General features: G+C 38.5%; 2 protein-coding genes and 1 long non-coding RNA gene across 3 annotated transcripts; 1 reads left to right on the forward strand and 2 right to left on the reverse strand.

Moving 5' to 3' along the window:
* Positions 1-405: 405 nt before the first annotated feature.
* On the reverse strand, positions 406-1,482 carry LOC129771153 (40S ribosomal protein S16). The gene is made up of 3 exons (XM_055774563.1): positions 1,393-1,482; positions 1,267-1,311; positions 406-1,002 (listed from the first exon to the last, which is right to left on the reverse strand). Exons 1-3 carry the CDS (start codon positions 1,399-1,401, stop codon positions 610-612), a joined length of 447 nt encoding a protein of 148 aa, XP_055630538.1. The 5' UTR covers positions 1,402-1,482; the 3' UTR covers positions 406-609.
* Positions 1,483-9,958: 8,476 nt separating this feature from the next.
* Positions 9,959-11,052, reverse strand: LOC129771152 (proteasome subunit beta type-7). The gene is made up of 2 exons (XM_055774562.1): positions 10,868-11,052; positions 9,959-10,804 (listed from the first exon to the last, which is right to left on the reverse strand). Exons 1-2 carry the CDS (start codon positions 10,927-10,929, stop codon positions 10,024-10,026), a joined length of 843 nt encoding a protein of 280 aa, XP_055630537.1. The 5' UTR covers positions 10,930-11,052; the 3' UTR covers positions 9,959-10,023.
* Positions 11,053-15,270: 4,218 nt separating this feature from the next.
* Positions 15,271-15,921, forward strand: LOC129771154 (uncharacterized). Its single transcript, XR_008742295.1, has 3 exons — positions 15,271-15,404; positions 15,458-15,664; positions 15,719-15,921. It is a non-coding gene; the product is annotated as an uncharacterized LOC129771154 (long non-coding RNA).

The following is a 15,921-nucleotide window of genomic DNA, read 5'->3' on the forward strand; positions in this document are numbered from 1 at the left end:
TGTCTTACGACAAATTTCCGTCTGTGGCTCTAGGCTCAGAATTAATTCCAGTAAAAATCGAAATAGATATTACTGGCCACCATACGACGTTCTTCGTAATACGAGATTAAAAATGTTCATTAGGAAATCCTTGATTCGTTCTCGAGCTAAATCGAAACGTACGAACACCAAATCATTTTTGTTCATATAAACAGGCGAAAATTAAGTAGAATATAACGTTTGTTAACTTTAGTAGTCTTGGGTACTAAATTCTCTAACTTACATCAATCCTTGGATCAAAGACAAACATGATTTTGTTATCTACAGTTTACCTTGCTGTTTTCAAACACAAAAAATACTTACCATACGATGCAAATAGGTCGTCTGAGTTCGGATTCATGTCCCCAAAAAATAAAAGTATTCATCTTTCCTCCAACACAACTCATGTATTCCGAGTTTTCTTAAGCGAATAATTCTTAGAATGTATACATAATCAGCATCACAACCGGGCCGCGAAACTTGCTATGCCATGAAAACAGGCATAGAAGCAAAACTGACAACTGCAGCCATAGCGGAAAACACTGATCGAGCACCCCGATGAAAGGGAGCAGAAACAGAAAGCGAACCGTTTTAACGGTACGATTTCTGGTAGCGAGCACGGGCACCTGGACCACCGAATTTCTTCGGTTCGCAGCGACGAGGATCGGCGACCAGCAGCGTTCGGTCGTACTGGGTCAGGATGTCCTTCAGCTCCTTGCGGGACGCTTCATCCACATACTTCTGGTAGAACGAAACCAGCGCCTTGGAAATGGCCTGTCGGATAGCGTAGATCTGGGCAACATGTCCACCACCGGACACACGAATGCGAATATCAACACCGGCGAATTTTTCCTTGCCCAGCAGCAGCAGCGGCTCCTGCAGCTTGTATTGGAGGACCTTGGGTTCAATCTGATCCAGCGGGCGGCCATTCACACGCAGCAGACCACGGCCGCGCTTGCAGTATGCAACAGCAGTTGCTGTTTTCTGAAAAGCGGTAAGATTTTCAATTAAAATACAACTCTTTTCTGCAAGTCAAGTTGTAGCCGGTTGGATAACCTATATAACACAAATATTTAGGATAGAATCCTTCGGTAATAATTTAAAGTTTGTAAAGATTCAACAAACATCACTATTTATGGGAGAACTGCTTTCCAGCCATCATAATCTCGAAATTGATCTATTCAACACAACCCAGTACGTAAAATTGCCTACATGTGGCACAAATTATACTGCAATTCAACTACTTACCTTGCGTCCGAAGACTTGAACGGCGTTAACGGGTTCCTTGCGTGCCTGAAAAGAAAACAAGCCATGGTAAATACATATTTTCACTGATTTCTAAACAGAATATTCGTTTAAATCCGGGAGACTCACTTTTGGCATGTTTAACTCCGTACACAACAAACTAGAAAAGAAAGGAAGTAGAAACGAGGGCGCTGAACTAAATTTTTGCTTTGACAGATTGTTACCTGTCATTCTTGACAGCCGTTGTCAGGTAGGTAGGGGCTCATTTGGCGCACTTCCTTCATAAACAAATCAACGAGGGACCTCTAATATTCTTGAGGCGAATGAACTTCAAAGTTTAAAGCTTCTTAAAAACAAAGGAAGAAGAAAGACCTCTAATTCAAAATCATTTTCGGTTTCTGGTACACTAAAAAACTAAATAGTTTAATTGGGATCTTTTTTCACGATGCAACCAAAGATCAATTTCTGCTTGATTCATTCGGCACATATATTCAATTCAGCAATTCAATTTCATCATTTAGCGACTCTCGTGGCCAAGTGGTTAGTACAGATCGGACTCGATTATCCGGAGACTTGATTATCTGGAATTTTAGACTCGATTATCCGGAGTATTTTATTTTTGATTTTTTCTTATTTTTAGATCGGAAATTTTGAATAATTTGTATAACAATCAATATGGGTATGAAATAAAGGGCTTGGCTAGTAGAATACAGTTATTTATGAGAAATGCAAATCCAAGATGGCGATCAATACAAAATGGCAGATTACATTTTTTTCAGAACTCCATAAATATGGATATCAAATGACAGGGATTGACTAGTACATCACAGTTATTTATGAAAAATGCAAATGCAAAATGGCCGCCACCACAAAATGGCGCCATATATTGTTTTCAAAGCTCCATCAATATGGGTATCAAATGAAAGTGCTCGACTGGTAGAACACAGTAGGTCATAAAAATTGAAGTCCAAGATGGCCGCAGTTCCCAAATAAACAATTACTTTTTAATGGTTTCATTCAGCTTGCCCTGTTTGTATGTATATTTGAGTGTTTGTAGGGTTGTCCCACATTAATTGGAATTTGACCCCGTTCCTGATCACTGATCTGAAATTTGGAATATACCTTAAATTCTACTGTCATTATAAAACTTAAAACATTCAATTTGGCTGCCGCTAAAAACACGTTATGAACAACATAAATTCGAAAAGATCGCCGCTTATAAATGGTCGACAATGTATTTTTCGCAACCCTTTCAATATTAGTATCAAATGAAATGATTTAACTAATAGAATACAGTACATCATCAAAATATTCCGAAGAAAGTTAGTTAAAAAATAAAAAAATAAAAAAAAGTTGAATGGTTTTATTGTAGAGAAGTATACTAATGATACAGATAATTTATTAAAAACTAGAAAATAAAATGAGTAAAAAAACTTTTAAACAGTTTAATGTACTAATTTTATTATTAAATAAAGGGTGTGTCACATCAAATTGCATCACGGAAAAAACGCTGTAGAAATGTAATTTTTAGGAATTATATCTTCAGCTTTCGCTTATAATCAGATGAGAGTGTATAGATCACGTTGGCCATGCTTCACTGTCAATTTTTCGTAAATTTGGAAAAATGTCGTCGAACGAAAAAGAGCGTCGTGAATAAATCCTGTGCACTCATTTCGAGAATCCAGAGTTGTCACATCGGGACATCGGTAAGATACTGGGAATCGTCCAATCCACGGTCAGCAGAGTACTAAAACGATACTTCGAGAACCTAACCATCGACCGGAAGGTGAAGAACGGCAAAAATGGATGCTCCGTCAGTGAAAAAGATCACAAGCGCGTAGTTAAGCAGTTTAGACGTGATCCGAGAAGTTCGGTCCGGGATGTCGCCAATAAGCTGAATTTGTCAAGTTCATTCGTCCAGCGGACCAAGCAGCGGGAGGGCCTGCGTACATACAAGGTTCAGAAGGCTCCTAACCGCGACGAAAGGCAAAACATGGTGGGGAAGACGCGAGCCCGGAAGCTGTACTCCGAAATGCTGACGAAGCCGCATTGCCTGGTAATGGACGACGAAACCTACGTCAAAGCGGACTTTCGTCAGCTGCCGGGCCTGTTGTTCTTCTCCGCAGAGGACAAATTTAGCGTTCCGGAGGAGATTCGCAAGCAGAAACTATCCAAGTTTGCCAAAAAGTACATGGTGTGGCAAGCGATCTGCTCTTGCGGAAAGCGGAGCGCCCCCTTCGTGATGACCGGCACGATAAACGGGCAGGTTTACCTTAAGGAGTGCCTACAGAAGCGCTTACTACCACTATTGAAGCAGCACGAGGGCCCGACCATCTTCTGGCCGGATCTTGCTTCGTGCCACTATTCAAAGGACGTGTTGGAGTGGTACGAAGCCAACGGGGTCACCTTCGTGCCAAAGGAAATGAACCCGCCCAACGCGCCGGAGCTTTGCCCAATAGAGAAATATTGGGCGATTATGAAGCAGGCCCTCCGGAAGAACCCAAAAGTTGTCAAATCGGAGGCGGACTTCAAGAGAAAATGGATTTCTGTTCAAAAAAAAACTACAACCTGACGTTGTACAGAACCTTATGGACGGGATAAAGAGGAAGGTGCGAGCATACGGGCTTGGGCTCGAAGTATGAATAAAAAGAAAAGGCCAAAAGTTGTTTAATAGTTTTTATTTTACTGTCTAAAATTTTCAAAAGGATCGGTCTACTGGGCGAATTTCTACAGCGTTTTTTCCGTGATGCAATTTGATGTGACACACCCTTTATTAACCTAATTTGTCAAATAATCTCTATTGCAATCACATTTATACATGAGATTGATATCCCTCCCCTGTCGTCAACGTGGACATTCTCACATATATGTGAGGCGCTTAGAATGCAAGGGGTGTAAGTGACTTGATCGATTTCTCTTCGTTAACTTTTTCTTTGATTAATGACTCAACTGCAAACACGATCCAATTTGAGTTTGCTATAGAATCCGATAGATGAGGTTCTGACCTGCCTTTCACATTGTAAAATACAGCTGGGAATGAGTTTGCAGCTGAGTTATGACCAAAAGAAAGACTCGATGTAGAGAAATCGATCAAATCACTTACACCCCTTTCATTCTAATTCATTGTAAGCCCCTCATGTTTAATTGAAAATAAAACAAGGAAAAAATTATATTGTGCCGATATTCAATTTCAAATTAGTTTTTTTTTATTTTAAAACAAAAAAGGTATTCAAGAAAACGAATTCGAAACGAAACGTTTCTTTTTTTGTTTACGGAAACTTTAAATGTTTCGATTTATGGTTGCCAGATGACCATTAATGTCTTCACAATAGAACTAATCGAACGAGAATAAAAATTGAGTTATTCGATTATTATTTTCGTTCTGTTCGAACAAATATTTAACTTCATTCTAATTTTACTTGTTTACGATATTACGCCACAGACTTTCAATTTATTGTGCGTTCATTCCCTAACTGAACACAACGGTTCAAAATAGTCGCACTTAAAACGATCGTGACAAATCTTATTATCGTCATTGCTAGCTATTCGTGTTATTCGAGCGTTTTCGTAAAATTTTAAAGTTTAATAGCAGCATGAAATATCCAATTATTGATAACATTCAGCATCATCGGGCTCACACAAAATATAGGTGTTTGTACAATTACTAATTCCTGGGATTATCACGATCACAATTAGGTAAAATCTACAAGAAGTCCAAATCAACCATCAGTTCTGAATCGTATATTATGAACGAGAAGAATAATAGCTCTTAGCGCACGATAGAGCACTTTACGAAAGATAGATGCAGACAGACCAACCTGGTTGATCAAGCTGTACCGGAAAAATCCTATATCGACGAAGTTTCTCAACAGTTCGCTCTGCATTCTGGAGTCTCAATCAGTGCATTGTCAATTAGTAAAATAGACATGCATATGGAGGATACGGAATTATAGAACAGAAGTTGCCAAAAGCCAATACTTTCGCCCCTCCGCTTTTTAGGACAAGCTGGTATAGTGTTTTCAAAATGCAGTTATACTGCTTGTGGTTAATATCTATAGATGACGAAATATTCTCGTTGATATTATAAGCTACAGACCATGACGTGTTGCTTGGAGTTGGTTCCCTTTCGAGAGGGGCACAGCTCAACATCCGGTGGAGCTTCCGTCATTAGTTTTGAACGCACCTCTCCCAGTAGCTCAAGGATGTGATTCGCTCACTTTTCCCACAAATTGTTCGATGCATTCGAAAACTTCCTGGGTGGCTAGCGCTCCAGTTTTGTTTTTTTTTTGACGTAGGACTACGTCTTTCATTTCTATACCGGGGTGTAAAATCAAAGTTTCGAAAACGAAAGCGTTACGCCGGAGACCGAGATGTTAGAGTGTTAATAGTTCCTAAACAACTGAACGAAATGGAATGATAAACACTTCATTCGAAAGATAAAATGTCTAAGCGTTCTATACTTGTTACTTTCTGATCCAAAAACTTGTTTCAATAGTCTTAAATTTGCTTTCAAAACAGGCTATTGAAATCACCAATCGGTATATAAGCGAGCGCCGCTCGGAAATCCACTCAGTTATAATTGAACAGCGATTGGAGCATGTTGTCGCTGTTGTGGTGAAGCGCTTCATTTATCATGAAAGCGCGGATGAACGGTGTCACCAAGAGCCTGTTTGTGCACCTTAGGCCAGAAGGGAATCCATCAGGAGGAGAGTGATGCCACAAACGGTTCCCCGGGAAGATCTCGAAGCAGCCGCTACACACACACACACACACACACACACATACACGCGCGGAATTATTTCCGTTTGGATGCCATTCAGCATCGAGAAACATCCGGAAAATAATCTGCCAGTTCCTCTGCGAATTTAAAAATACATTCATGTGAATGAGTTTTTTTGAATGTTTTCTATCCATGTAACACTGTGACCAAATACATTTGGTTTTGTGATTTTTCAATCAATCGCAATTAACAGGATAGCTTCTGAAGATTATTCTTCTCCATCAGTAGGATATTTCCGTATCCAATATTGTATGCGCCCGCAATCGATTATTGCTCACTCGCCGAAAGTTCCGAGCTCAGAGAGTTCAGAGAGATGAGGACATCGACAAGACAACATCGTTGCTGAAGATGCTGGACGGCGAAGGATCGAGATCTGCCCTGAAACGCAAGCAGTTTGTTTGAAACTGTGAGGGAGCACAGAGAAGCCGATCCTTCAGGAGAAGAGAAGGTGACCATCGAAGCAGCCGCTACACATACACATACACGTACGGAATTCTTTCCGTTTGGATGCCGTTCAGCATCGAGAAAGATCCGGAAAATAATCTGCCAGGTCCTCTGGGAATTTAAAATTACATTCATGTGAAAGAGTTTATTTTGATGTTTTCTATCCATGTAACACTGTGACCAAATATTTTTCAATCAAATACTATTAACAGATGGTTATCGAGTTAGCATTAACCACTGGTGGGCTTCCAGTATCGAGGAAAATGTGGGAATATCTTATCGTTACTGAAAATAATCTGCCAGTTCCTCTGGGAATTTAAAATTTTTCAACTCGTAACTTTGCAGGCGGCAGTTTGATGGTTTTTAGGAAAATATCAGATAGCTTTCATCAACATCAATGTACAGAAGTGCAATGAGGTACTTCAGAATCGTTTACTTCTGTTTTTAGATCAAAAACACCGTGAGGTAATTTGGCATCAATTCGTAGCATCCGGAAAATCAAGGCATGGTTTATTGAATAGGGGCTTCAGATTCTGGACTGGTTAGTTTGTTTACCTGATCAAAACTCAATCATGAACTTATGAGAAGTGATCGTACGAATAGTAGATGCAGCTTACAAGCAGTATGAGTGATTTAAAGAGCTTAAACGAGCAGTATCTTCTGCGTAGAACGAGATACACACTACAACATGGCGCAGCTTGGTCAAAACCACCCCGAATGGGTTATTTAAACTGATTGAGAACTAAAGGTGACCTACGAATCAGGAACTTATTATAATTTATGTGAAATTGACGTTAATTTTGTAAAGGAGTGAGAGTTTTCCCATCTGGTTCTATAGTTGTGAAACACTGGAATTTTTGATTTTTGAATGTTTCGCGCCTCAACACAACAATAGAGTTCAAACGGCCAGTCCTTTAAACGAAGATAGTTGTTATGTCCTACACTATATGCTTCAATTCATCCGACTTCTTACATATCTCTGGAAACTCAGAAAAAATGAGTGGTTCTACAATTGTGAAACGCAGTGTATATACCATTTTTTTTCTTATGAGTGTATTGGGCATCCGCAATAAAAAAGAACGAACGTTCATTCACTCTTTGTGGTGAACTAGTTCTTTTGAACAGTTCTCGCGTAACTTTTGAAAAGGTCCAATGTAACATTTTCGCCAACTCGAGAAAAACGTAGATGAAGACCCGAACATTATTTCGCGAATTGTCTTAAAAGCTATCAATCTTTATCACTGTTTTCACCACTAGCTGTCAAGAATAACTTCGTAAAACCAATCGTAACTATTGTTCCGTGATTTGAGATTAAGGTTGAAGCCTCGGAGCGAAAAATGTTACATTAGACGTTTTGACTGCCCGCGTTTGCACATTGGACATATTACGTTGCACTATAAAAATTTGAAACTAACTAATAAACAACAATCCAAATATCAGCATTTCGTTCTAAAGACTGATTATTATTGTTATCACTCGTTGAATTGCACGGAAATCGATAACAACACCTGTAAGAAACAAATTCCAAAACGACCGAAGTACGACTGCGAGTTGTTTTGACTGCTTTGTTACTTCGGACGTTTCGGCCGTCGGAGGAAAGTGGCGTCCGAAGTAACAGCCGGGTGCTTAAAATTCGAATCTGTACATTGGATATCTTCTTTCTTTCTTTGTTTTTAAGAGGCTTTAAACTTTGCAGTTCATTCGCCTCTAAATTGGATATGTTTTGTATCGGCGACAAAAAGATGAAGAAGATAGATACGTTAACGATTGTTTTTGTAATACATTCAATGATTGAAAACTAATAGCGTGCATCCATTAACTCGATTTGTTTACATTTTTACATAGGACCTTTTCAAAAGTTACGCGAGAGTTCATGAACGGTTTGCCCATCCCTACACTGGAGAAAAACTTTAGTAAATGTAGCTACCAAATCTTTAGTAGTTGAAACATTGGTAAAATGTACACATTTTTTGTACATATTACCAATCTTCGGTAAAACTGATGTCAGATGCAAAGTACATTCCTACCAAAGATTCGTATATTTTACTACATAGCATTTGTAACCTTGTGTGTTTTTATGCCTAGCAAATGTGTGTGCAGTCGCCTTTTTTCTACTAGAAGCGAAGCGATTTGGAGGTAAACGTTTTGTTTTTGCTCTGATTCACTATATCTAAATATCTTTTTTCAGCTTCTAAGCGTAGATAACAATTTATTTACATATTATATGGCACGTTGGAGAGGCGTAACAGTAACGAAAATCAACGAGTGGAAAAACTAAAATTAATCAACAAAAATAAAGTCCGTGCTCCGCTTGTTCGTAAGGATTTCACCAACAGCACTTCCTCGCGATCGAATTTTTCAGGTAAACAGGTTCATGATACAATTATAAACAAGCCTCTTTTGCTAAAATCCGCCACTTCTTCATTTCTACAGAAGTATTCTAGCGAAAACACCACACAAGGGAGTACCGAAAGACAAAATTCTTTCACTATTTTAACCCCTCAGGAAGCGGCGTACAGCTGGGATGGAGAAATCTGACTCCGAGGAGATTTGCTAGACAACAGCTGGACAACAGTATAATTGCTTATGTGCAATTTGGAATTCGGAGGTAAGTATTTTGTTTTCATTAAATATAAATTTGAATCCGTGGACCAATAAATCTGTCATTATTAAACCGACGAATCGCTTTTGTTCGACCAATATTGATCCAATATCGGTATAACAAATCGTAATTTTTGCTTGACATATTTGCCTACCAATTGTTTTTCGTAAAATGTACCAATGATTAGTAGGGTCGAAAATCACTAAATAATTGGTAACATGTACCAAAAAATTGGTCATATTTACTAAAGATTTCTCTCAGTGTAATACATATTATATTGTTACTACAGTAATTTACATTTATTGCGACATTTTGCTTATTGGACAGACCTGTAATGCGACACGTTTAATTGGACATTTTAACCTCTAATTGGACATTTTTGTAAAAGCCGCCACCAGACGCCGACACTGTACCATTATCACCAATGTCCGATTACAGGTCAAATACGCCTCTAATGCGACACTGAGTGGTGCCTCGGTATGTCGCATTAAATGTAAACTACTGTATTACTCAAAACATTTTTGAAATGCATGTGATAATCACCCCTGTTCTGTATTTCGATCGATTCGTAATATTTCGAACCACTCGATAAAATTCCATTCTGTATTCCGTTCGAGTTGTTTTTACGTTTCGTCCGATCTGTTTCTCTTCGAACTTTCGAATGGGCAAAACGTTCGAAATAGGAAATTCGAAATTAAAACTTGAACGAAATGCAAATCTGGCGGAATGCAGAATCGGGGTAAATATTTTGACTACCTTGTATCACGGTTCTAATATAGAATTGATTTGATATTAATCTAGCATAAACAGATTGCTACAATTTCCTACAGCCACAATTTACCTCAATCTAATAAATGGAAACCAAAGCGTCATCCTCGTACGTATAGTTATTTATTGATATAGTAATATAGAGAAACAAAATACATCCTCCCTATTAAGCTGTATCCATACTCTCGACTCCAGCTTCAGGGATCAAGGAGCGCACACATTCCTCGGTGACATCGATTTTAAAAGATTTACTCTGCAGCACAGCGGTCGTTCCCGCTTTATAATCGTAGTTCAGGGTACGGGTTCCCTTTTTATTCGCCTCCTCGAACGTTCTCAAATACTGCGCACCATCCTTACGGATCACACAGAGATCAATATTCGAACCAGAACCCAAATCGTTGAATACACCGGCGGCAATCGCATCTCGGACCAACTTTTTACCCTCCTCCTCTTCCATGTCCGGCTTCCAACGCGATTCAAACACAGACATTGCGGCAAGACTTCCTGATCCCATCGTGGCGTACGGCAACTTATCCGTCGACCCGTGCGGGTAAATACAGTAGATATAAGAACCAGTGTTGTCCACACCGCCCAGCACCAGTGCTGCGCTAATATATCCCTGGTAGCGGAACAAAAATTGTTTCAACAGAGTATTCGCGGCCACGACGGGAACCGTTCTTCCCGTGTTCAATCGATGCAACTCCAGATTGGAAGCAATCATCTGAGTGGTCATCTCCGTGTCTGCAGCCGTTCCCGCTCCGCAGCAGTACATATTCTTCGCCAAAAAGTGGATTTTCTCGCAATTCTTATCCGCCACTATGGGTCCTTCGGTGGCTCGTGTATCAGCCCCCAGAATCACACCATCCTTGTAGATGATTCCAACAATGGTCGTGCCAGTTTTGATCATCTTCGGTGGAACGAAGCCCTGCTTCACCAGTTGAGCATTTCTGGAAGCGAATCGAGGTTACAGAAACAGTGACTCGGCAAAATAAACTATAGACAACTCTCACCTGCGACAATTTTCGAAGCTGAATCCGGGTGCTTCCAAATTACGAGCAATGTCGGTAGTCATTTTGGCAAATTATCTCTCGATACAACAGTTTTATGCACTATTTTTATTATTTAGAAGAGAAACAACGGCGGAATGATGATCATTCAATTTCTGCTGTTTCACAAATGCCGATTTTGACGTTTAGATTTGCCTGGATGAAGTTCGACGAAATCAGTATGAACGAGATGTGAATAGACATTGTAAACTACATACTGTAGAGGGATGCCAGATGTGAAAATATTTGACTAATATGAAGATCCAAGATATTTCAAAGTACAGGGATTCGCCTCTTATTCAACATTTAGCTAATTGGACAGATCTGTAATGTGACATTTCCAATTATTATTGGAAATTTTCGGCTGTGATTGGCAATTTTTGTAAACATCTTTTGTGCAAGTTTCTACAACACGATAAATTTTAAGGATTGTTTTCAAGCTGGATTATGTGTTTTACAGACTTTTCTTATCGTTATTAGTTAGATTTTGAATGATTTTCCAGTTTTAACTTGTTTTTCACATTGTGTTGTGTTTGTTGATATGTACAATTACATGTCACAATTGCTTCTAATACATATAGGGAGTGTAAATTGAAAATCAGATACATTTTTGCATCGTGAAAATCGTTAAATTTTGAATGCTTATTGCTCAGTCATTTGATTTACGAGATTTTCACATCAATCGATTTTGACACTCCCTAACAATTTACTGTAATAAAAAAAATTATACAATTTATGAAATCAACTATCGAACAATTGAAAAATGTAAAGAATTATCTAAACAAAAATCACGCCATTTGATTGGTCGATTGGTACAAGCAATCTGTACTCTCAGTTGTTTTCAGTGTATATACATTCTATAGAAATATGAATATCAGACTGATGAAAATAACAAGCAAATAACAAATAGCCAATTAATAGTGTCCGTACAGCTCGTAACTCGTTCTGTTTTGCTTGAGAAATAAATTTATTTGAATAATAAAATGAATTGCAATAAAAATTGCAATTCGAAGTATTGGCCATCGCTAGCCGCCACTTTTTCCTTTCTTTCTGCCAAACTACGGTTTCCGTTGCAAAAGTAGCGTCAAACTTTTTGAAGAAAAGAATGAATCCAGCCTAGTTTTGACGCCATATTCTGAAGTAAAGCGCATTTCACACAAAGCGTTCTACATCGATCAAAACAAATGGTGGTCGGAAGGGGGAAGGTTGGCTACAAGGCGAATAAACCGGAATTTCCCATCCGCTATGTTCCAAATAGTTTTTATCTCGAACATCGACATGAGGCCGAGCGTTGGAATGATGGAATATTATCGATTCGTGTCTTCGCATAATCCGTTACTTTTCTTATAATACAGAGAGAAAGAGAAAGAGAAGAAAAGTATTGTTATTAAAAGAGAAAATGATCGAATTAATAAAAATGAACGAACTACATTTTTTCATCAATAGCGATTTAAATCATAAGGGCCCAACTGACATTTTGCCAGATACTGAAACTTCAGTATAATTGACTTCTAAACATATATAAACTTAATAAGGTTTTATTTCTCGCCAAATGTTAAGTGCACAATCATTCGATGCGCTTCAGCTGCACTTTGGTTTCAATGGAAATAGAAAATCAAAACGTCCCGCAAATCGCTCTTAATTGCAAAGAAAGCCAACATTTTAAACGGAGTTAAAACTGAACTTGTTATGCAAAACTCCAAGACTTGTAAACAATGTTTGGTTGACAGATGTTAAAAATTTTTCACATAGGACTTTCAGGTACAAATTGAAAAACTGAATATTGAACTTTGCCTGCGAGTGACGGATCTGTATAGTAGCATGTCCGAAAAAGAACCGGAAACTATTGGGAACCAGAGCAGAGAGTCCAAAGCCCCTAAGGAGGAAGGTTGTAAAAGCTGTTATCAATTGTTATTATGCAAAGAAAGAAATGAAAAACCCCTAGTCCAGAAATAGCCCTACGTCAAAAATTCTGAGCAATTTTCGCATAAACGATGATACGATAAAAAGAAGAAAAAATGCTATGACACACATCCGCACCGGCCATTTTTTTACATCCTGATGCACCGTTCAAGTCAAAGCATCGCGCGCCTTGGCGCCTGATTCAAGTCCAACAGCTGTATTCTTTACTTTGTTTACGTTTAGTACAAGTCATGGTGTTTGAAATATGTAAACCTGAAACATTTATTTGGTGACCAAATCAAGTAATTATGATTAATAAACGTCTTCTTCTTCTTGGATGACACTAACGTTCCCAGTGGAACTTTTGCCTTCTCAACGTAGATATTACTTGCGTAATTTTTATAAGTAGTACTTAGTTGAGATTTCTATGCCGAATAACACACTTTGAATGTATTCTGGAGTGGCAAAGCTCTAGAATACGCGTGACCTCAGTTCAAGTCGGACGAAATTTCTTTGACGGAAAATCCTCCGACCAGAACGGGAATCGAACTCGAATCCCCGGCATGTTAGGTGTGACGCTAACCACTCGACCACGGAAACACACACACACACACGCGCGCACACACACACGAAGAACCCATTCTTTTTGTAAAACTAAACCTTGAAGAAGGTGTGTCTTTGATTTTTGAAGCGGATCTTAACAAAGCTCGGTATATGTTGGTGAGATCGATTATTAAAAATCATCGTGCTGACTTCTTTCCTTCTTATCACACAACTTTTGAGGCTAAAGAGAAAGCATATCCGTCTCCGGATTCCATCAAAGTTACTGAAGTGAGTGCAAAAGTAAAGCTGCAAAGTTTTTTTTTATTCGAATGCTATGCTAAATAATCTGACTTAGACAAATCTCAAGCTTTCAGTGGGATTGCGATTCTCTACAAACAGGGCAACAATGCCAAAGAAGGAATTTTCTGAATCAGTATTGAAGTTTTTGAAGTAATCTCTTGTTGGTTTTTATATTCATTTTATCAGTGAATAAAAATAAATTGCTCATAAAATATTCCTCCAATTTATTTTTATAATTTTAATTTTTTTAACACTGTCTGAATGCGAAGAAATTTACCCAAATTATGGATTTCAAACTTTATTTTTATTTTTTCAAAGTATCCTAAAACATGTACATTAGCGCTCCTCTAAAAGCCTCCACATTGCGAACTGTTTTGGGTCTATAGTTTAGTAGGGTTGGGTTGCTAGTGCGGCCACCGTGCCAACCAGATAGTCGGGTTTATCAAGGCTGTCGGCAGACTATCCTCGAACTACGTGTATTTAATTTGTGTTTGACAACGGAGAAGAATAATTAAAAAAATATTCCATGAGCATTGGGTGCATCCCATTCTCAGGGATTCGCACGTCACGGGTAGTTGGCAGACAGAACAGTTTGAATGCAATCGGGAAGCCCATAAAACTTTTTCATTGGCCGATACTGAATCGGTGTAGTGTGCGCAAATGTACATCGCTCCGTACTGATTAAGTCGACCGACCAAACTATCGGCCAATAAAAGTCTGCAGTCTGGGTTGCTTTTAAGATGATTTTAACTAAGCTACTGTCAACCCGTTATAACCAGGGATCATCGGATCAAGTTTGTAGAAGATCCATTTTTTTAGAAAGCATTCCTGAGGAGTTATAAATGTTTTTGGATTTTTTATTTTTTGGAATAGAACTACGTCATTCAGGAAGGGTACCAATCAGAAAACAGGTCACGTTTCCATGAAATAAAGTTAATGTTAATAACTATTTTCACAGCGAACGGATTTTGATGATTTGCATACCAATCGAACCGGAAATTCTTTAAGATTTGATTGATACGCCATACATTACAATTCCCCAATCCCTAAACAGTTTTAATTAATAAAAACTGGAAGCATTCCTATTTTCCTATAAATTTGTTCTGCCGATTTGTGTGCTAACCCTACCCTACGAGCACCTAATACATTTGTCTCTGCACGTTTGGTATGAATAAGCCATCCACTATTTGAACCCACACCACTTTCCGTTTGGTGGGAAACACAAGGAAAGGAGAGGTATGGAATAGAGTTTCTTTCCACTGATGGAATGGATTACAACCACCACAGCTAGATACAAGAATGAATTATGTTGCGAAAAAATTTCGTTCGTTTCCACTATACACCCTCGAAGAAGAGGAAGCCCTCCATATCAAAGTGTGTTTCGACAAAGAAGGTGTCAACAGCATACAGGAAATTTTTGTGCTAATATGGATATGGAAGAGTATCCAGAATTTTGGAATACGGCCATACACTGCATGGAAGTATGCTTTCAAATCCCAGTACACCCAGAAAATCAATTACGAAAATAAGCTACCAAATCTTTAGTAATGCAAATATTTGTAGAATATACACATTTTCTGTACATATTACTAACCATGTGTAAAATTAATGTCAGATGCAATACACATCACTACCAACGATTGGTACATTTTACTACACGGTGCTCGTAAATTTGACGATTGTCATTCTGGCAACCGCGAAAAGAATGAAGTGACATCATTTTTAATTTCACCGTGCGGGTAGCAACAGCATGAAGGTAAATGATTTTGAATTATTTTCAATCATGTATTAATGGAAGATTTATTACAGGAAATCTACGTACATATTACGACGTTTGGACGGCTGATGGAGATCATATGCAAGCATCGATAAAAATGTCGCTGTCGGTAACTGGAATCAACTTTTGTGGTGTTGATTCTTCGGAAATCCTGACTTTTCTACCGATGGTATCAAATAGTTGTCTTCCAACGTTCCTCCGGTCCCAAAATTAATGTTTATTTGCCAACAATTGAAACAGTGAGTCCGACTACTGGTATGATTCAGATGATAATATCGAACTTTTTTTTACAGGAGATTCAACGGAACTGCATGTTTATGCCATCCATAGCGGAATAAGCGAACAGCGAAGCGAAGCCTGCGAATCGACAACATGTAGCATCAGCAACCGGCGTTATTTATTTTTAACTAAGCTAGGGAACATAACTTTGTATCGAGGACATTGTAATTGAAACAGAAATAAATATATTTAAGTGTCATTTGGCTCTTCAAGTTTA

This window comes from Toxorhynchites rutilus, chromosome 2 (assembly GCF_029784135.1).
Source record: "Toxorhynchites rutilus septentrionalis strain SRP chromosome 2, ASM2978413v1, whole genome shotgun sequence".
NCBI lineage: Eukaryota > Metazoa > Arthropoda > Insecta > Diptera > Culicidae > Toxorhynchites > Toxorhynchites rutilus.

What these genes read in the sequence shown, in the direction of transcription:
- LOC129771153 (XM_055774563.1), bottom strand. An exon ending in TTCAAGTCTTCGGACGCAAG is followed by an intron (nt 1,003 to 1,266) that starts GTAAGTAGTTGA and finishes ACCGCTTTTCAG; the next exon opens with AAAACAGCAACTGCTGTTGC.
- LOC129771152 (XM_055774562.1), bottom strand. Translation starts at nt 10,929, where the DNA reads ATGACTACCGACATTGCTCGTAATTTGGAAGCACCCGGATTCAGCTTC. An exon ending in AGCTTCGAAAATTGTCGCAG is followed by an intron (nt 10,805 to 10,867) that starts GTGAGAGTTGTC and finishes ATTCGCTTCCAG; the next exon opens with AAATGCTCAACTGGTGAAGC.